Genomic DNA, 5,589 nt, shown 5'->3' with positions numbered 1-5,589 from the left:
TTGCAGGTTCCACTGGTGGAGGAAACCTGCTGGGGGAAATATCTGGGGTTTGTTTCTTTTTGGTGGCTTTCCAAGGAAATCGTTCCTTTTTTCACCATTTAGACTCTGAACCTTGTTGTTGTTGCTGTTAGTTTTATTCTCTCTCATTGCTGTTTCAGCAAATTATTCTTCTCTCAGCCCTTTGGCATCTTTGTGCCCCCATGGGGAGGGATTGGGGCAGTTTTTAGTGGCAGAACACACACAGGAGTTGGTGCCCATGGGTGGGGACCCCCAGTGCCCCCAGTTCCCCCCAGTGTCACAGCACATTCCCGTAGATGTCACCGGGTTCCCGCGGTCGCCCCTGGGGTCCCCGCAGCTCCGCGTAGGTCACCTGGGGATGCTGGAAGGTGGTGGCACGGGGGGACGCTGTGAGAGACACGGGCTGTGGGATCTGGGTGGGGTGACACTGGTGGGTGACGTGTCCCTCTGTGTGTGTTCCCCCCGTACTCACCCCCTGCCTTCTTGGTGACCACGACGTGGGTGTACAGCACCTCCCCCTCCTCTGGGGGGGCCGGGGGATCCGGGGGGGCCCTGAGGGAATAAAGGGGATGTGGGGGAGGGAGTGGGAGGTCTTTGGGGGTTGGGGTAAAAGGGGAGAGTGTGGTTTGAGCCTCCCACTCACCTTTCCTGGTGCTTCCTGGCAGCTGCAAACAAAAGAGGGAAGGGGTGATTGAGGAGTCCCCAGGGCCCTGAACCCTCTGAGGAATCCTGTACCCCCAGGGCACCCTCAATCCCCCTCAGGACCCCCAAGCATCCCTGAAGCCCCCGAGGATTCATGAACCTCCCCTTTGGCCCCAAACAAATCACCCTCAAGAACCCAAAGCCCAGCAGGGACAGAGACCCCCGAACACCCCCAGGGCCCCTGAAGGAACCCCCAGCATCCCTGCAGGACTCTCCAGCACCTCCCCAAACCCCACAGGACCCTGAACCAAAGTCACAATTGTGGGTATGTGGGTCGTCACCTATGGTTCCCCAATTCTGTGGGCCTCTACAGCTCCCTGGGACCCCCCATCCACCCACTGTCACCCACCCACACGGTGCCACAAGTGCCAGGTCAGAATGACAGCCATGAGGAGGACCAGGAAGGAAAGGGCCCCACCAACCCCTGCAGCCACTGCAAGAAACAGAAAGGGACACATCAGGGTCACCCATCACCCCAGGGGTCCTGCACTCCCTGGTGACCCCACCTGTGTGACCCCACCTGTGACCCAGGGTGAACCAGGTGTCACCTCCAGGGCCAGCTCTGGGCTGAGTGCCTGGAATACGCGGTGCCCGTCCTGTCCCAGCTGGTTGGTGGCCACGCACTGGTAGGTGCCTGAATGTCCCACTTCAACGTCACTGAGCTCCAGGTGGGGACCCCGGGCCACCTCCTGCCCATTGTGCAGCCAGGTGAAGGTGACAGGGGCTGAGCCCACCTGCACTGAGCAGTGAAGGGTCACGTTGTCACCTGCATGCACCTGGTGTGCCAGGGGACTGGGGGTGATGGTGGCATTGGCCACGGGCACTGTGGGGACACAGACAGGGCTGGCACCTGGCAAGGTGGGATGGGAGTGCTCTGGGTGGGCTCATCCCCAGGCCGAGGGTCCCGCTCACCCAGGACGGTGACATTCATGGGGTCACTCTCGGCCATGCTGTCCCCGTTGCTGACCCGGCACCGGTACTGGCCGCTGTCATTGTCCCCAACGCGGCGCAGCTCCAGGTGGGGGCCGGTGTCCGGTAGTGCCCCCGAGCCCTCTCGGTGCCAGGAAAAGGACAGGGCACCTGTTCCCATGGTCACTGAGCAGTTCAGCACCAGGCTGTCCCCGAGTGCCACCTGTCCCCCGGGGGGCTGCGCTGACAGGGACACCCCCGAGGGCAGGACCCCTGCAGGAGAGGGGGACACCAGGGGACGGTGAGGGACCCAGGGGCTTCAGGGAGGGGCAGGGGAACTCCAGTGATGGAGAGCGGTCACAGAGATGGGGGGGGCGGGGTGGTTCTTCGAAAGGAACCCTGAGGGATGCTGGGGGGGTCAGGGAGGGAACACCTGGAGAGGGAGGTGGGCAACACCATGGCAGGTACGGGGACCCAGGGAGGGGATGGTGTGATCTGGGGAATGTGTGGAGAACTCAGAGAAGGGTGATGGGACCCAGGGAGGTGTGAGGGGACCCAATGTGGGATGGAGGGAAACACAAGCCAGGAATGGGGGGACCTGGGGAGGGACCCGGGGCAGCAATGACAGGACATGGAAACAGTGCCAGGGAAGGATGGGGGTACCCATGTAGGGGCTGGGGGGGTCCCAGGGAGGGACCCAAGAAAGGATGGTGGGAGCCAGGGAGGGATCTGGGAAAGGTTGGGTACCCCAGAGCAGGCATCAGGGAGGGCTGGGCGATGCCAGGCAGTGTGGGGGATCCAATGAGGCTGTGGGGGCTCCCCGTGCCCATCCCCGCACTCACTGCGCACCGTGACGCGGAGCTGGGCGCTGCTCTTCCGCACGGCCCCACCCTGGGAGTGCACCTCACAGCCATAATTCCCTGAGTGGGAGATCCCCACGGCGGGCACCAGCAGCTGCGGGGACCCCTGCGGGCCCCCCACCACCTGCCCGTCCCGGTAGAACACGTGCAGGAGGGGGGCTTGGGGCCGCAGGGGGCTGGGGGTGCTGAGGCAGCTGAGAGTCAGAGGGGACCCCTCGGTGGGTGTGGGGGGACCCTCCAGCACCGGCACCGAGAAGAGCTCTGGGAAGGAGAGGGGAGGTGAGGACTGTGGCTCTGAATCCAATGGAAAGTGGCTTTGGGGTTGTCAGGAGATTGGAGTTCCAGCCCTGGGGGTGCTCACCATGCACTGTCACTGTCACTGCTGCTGACCGGGACTGCCAGGACCCCACCAAGCCTGCACAGCTGTAGCGGCCACTGTGGTGCAGCTGCAGGGGGGGCAGGGACATCTCAGTTCCCCTGAGGGACCCCCTGAGCTCCTTCTCATCCTGGTAAAATCGCACCCTGCTGAGATGGTTTTCCTGCCGGCCCCGGCAGCGCAGTGTCACTGTGTCCCCCTCCAGCAGTGCCCGCGCTGGCACCTGCAGCACCAGCCAGTCTGTGGGACAGGAAGGTCACATTTTACTGATGAGGCCATTCTGAGGTGGGTGCCCATAGCACCAGGGACATCTGGGCACTCTGGAGTGCACTGGGCTGCACTGGGATGTCCCTGTGTGCAGGGCACAGGCTCTCGCCACATGAGGGGTGTGAGGCCTCCCATGGAGTGGAGCCCACCCTGACCTCTCAGGGGCCACCCTGATCATTAAAGATCCACCCTCACCATCTAAGACAGTCACGGAGGGGCTGCGCCTGGTGCCGGGTCTGCCACATGTGTAGGTGCCACTCCTGGTGACACTGAGGCGGTCACGTCCCTGCTGCCACCAGCGCTGCCCATCCTTGTACCAGGTGGTGGCACCAGCGGTCCCTGAGCCCTGGCAGGTCAGTGTCACCCGGTCCCACAGCACCGCCGGCCTCCAGGGGGGCTCCACCAGGATCTGGGTGGTCTGGGCACCTGTGGGTGACAGGGGACACCAGCCTGCCCGGGCCAGTGCGGGGCTGGGGACAGCGGAGAAGGGCCATGGCATCCCTTGAGGACTCACCAGCAAGGCTGAGGGTCTGGGCTGCAAGGAAGAAGGGACAGGGCTGGGTGGGGGTGGCACTGCAGGGAAGGAAGCACCAGGGTACAGGGTGTGGTGGCTGTCCCCAAAAACTGTCCCCATGGGGGCAGCATTTCTTGTGGGAAAGTGTGTGTGTGTGGTCTCAAAAAGATTTGGAGAGGCAGGGGGACATGTCTGTGTCACAGCCACCTGTGCACCACATCCCTGTGACACAAACACCTTGGGAACAGGGACACCGAGGCCACCCTGGGCTGAGCAGAACATGGGGACACTGTGGATACCCCTGGCACGAGGACACCACGGACACAGCCCATGCTGGCCCAGGTCATCCCCACCAGCTCATGATCCCATCCCCATGATCCCATCCCCATGGCCACATCCTCATGGTTCTTGTCGCTTTCTGTCCCTGCATCCCAGTTCCCTTGTCCTTATCCCCAGAGTTACATGAGCCAAAGGTGCCAGTCCCCACATTCCTGTCCCCACATCCCCATCCCCAAATTCCTGCCCCCCTATCCTGTCCCCAAAGCCACCCTACATCCCCAGTGCCACCAAGGTCCACTGTGGTTAACATGGACTGGCTCTGCTGGCATTGGGGACCTCAGGGGTCCCCACAGCTCCCCTGTGCCCCCTCCCCTCCCCATCCCCAGGGTGTCAGGCCCGTGCCCGGGGCACTCACCCCACAGGAGCAGCGCCACCTTCCCGGCCATCCCGGTGTCCCCAGCCATGTGCACTGGCTGTCACTCGCTGCTGGGGCCACCGCTCCTCTGTCTGGCGGCTCTTTGGATGAAGGGGAAGGAAGCGAGGTCACGTCCGTCCCCATGCGTAGGTGGCCCTTGGTGGGGGCAGGGTGGCCACAAGCTGGGGACAGCCTGTGGGCAGGGTGGGGACAGCCTGGGGACATGGTGGGGGATGCTGTTGCCAGGAGTGGGGGGCTCAGAGGAGGTGGGGAACCCAGGATGGGTGTCCAGCAGAATTGGGGTCCACTGCAATTGGGGTTTCCATGCCTGGGGGAAATTCAGGGATGGGGGTGCTGTGGTCCCCAGGGATTTGGGGTCATGGCAAGTGGGTGCCAGGGCTGGGGGTGCAGGGGGAAAAAGGGGACCCTCGGGAATAGGGGTTCCGGGGGAAGAAGCAGCCCATGGGATGGGATCAAGGCACTGGTGGTACTGGGCAATGTCAGTCCTGGGATGGGGGTCCCCAGGGTGTAAAGACCAAGGCAATGGGGGTCCCATGGCTGGGTTCCCAGGGGAATGGGAGTGCTAGGGATGGGCAGTGGCTGGGTGGGCACAGGGGTCACAGCTCCTTCATGGGGTGCCTCAGATTTTGGGGTGACTCAGAGCCCAGCACAGTCCCCACCCTGGGGCACCCCATGGCTCTCCTGGGAGGTTCTGTGTCTCTGCCCCACTCACCCCTGGGCTTTTTCCTGTCTCCCCGCATTTCCTGGCTGAACCATCCAAGGGAACAGCTGGGAGAATCCCAGGAAGGGAAAAAAGGGGTTGGGGGGTGCAGGCAGTGGTTTCAGGGCTGTGGGGGATGGGGCTCCCTGTCTGTTACCCCCCAACTCTTTCTCGTTCCTGCAGCGGTTTGTGCTGAGGCAAGGACATGAATTCTGTCCAGGGGGCACATCCAGAGGAGTCCAGCCTTTAGGGAAAAGGGCAGCTCTGCTGTGGTGACACCCGGCTCTTGTCCCAGCCTCTTGTCCCTGGGAGCTCCTCCTCGTTCTGGGGGTGCCACATCCTTGGGGATTCCTTTCCCAGAGGTGCACATCCTGGGGTCCTCTGTCCTGGGTGGGCCTTGAGCATTCCCGCTGTCCCCCGTGGGGCCCTGTGACCTCTGGGGTGCCCAAACTTAAGGAGGCATCTTTTATGACCTTGCCCTGATGATGGTAAATCCCAGGATCAAGCTGGTTCCCTGATGCCCAATTG

The 5,589-nt window shown here is 62.9% G+C and overlaps 1 protein-coding gene across 1 annotated transcript; it reads right to left on the bottom strand.

The window, feature by feature from the left end:
* Positions 1–211: 211 nt before the first annotated feature.
* LOC139604565 (Fc receptor-like protein 2) lies at positions 212–5,035 on the bottom strand. The gene is made up of 11 exons (XM_071455691.1): positions 5,021–5,035; positions 4,360–4,441; positions 3,647–3,667; positions 3,328–3,558; positions 2,851–3,105; positions 2,472–2,750; positions 1,633–1,902; positions 1,241–1,543; positions 1,066–1,153; positions 491–570; positions 212–405 (listed from the first exon to the last, which is right to left on the bottom strand). The coding sequence occupies exons 1-11, from the start codon at positions 5,033–5,035 to the stop codon at positions 296–298; spliced, it is 1,734 nt and encodes a 577-aa protein (XP_071311792.1). The 3' UTR covers positions 212–295.
* Between the last annotated feature and the right edge of the window lie 554 nt (positions 5,036–5,589).

Source organism: Agelaius tricolor, unplaced genomic scaffold (genome assembly GCF_023055355.1).
Source record: "Agelaius tricolor isolate 1412-34295 unplaced genomic scaffold, bAgeTri1.0.p SCAF_52, whole genome shotgun sequence".
Lineage (NCBI taxonomy): Eukaryota > Metazoa > Chordata > Aves > Passeriformes > Icteridae > Agelaius > Agelaius tricolor.
The sequence above is the reverse complement of the archived record's forward strand: the minus strand, read 5'-3'. Positions and strand labels throughout refer to the sequence as shown.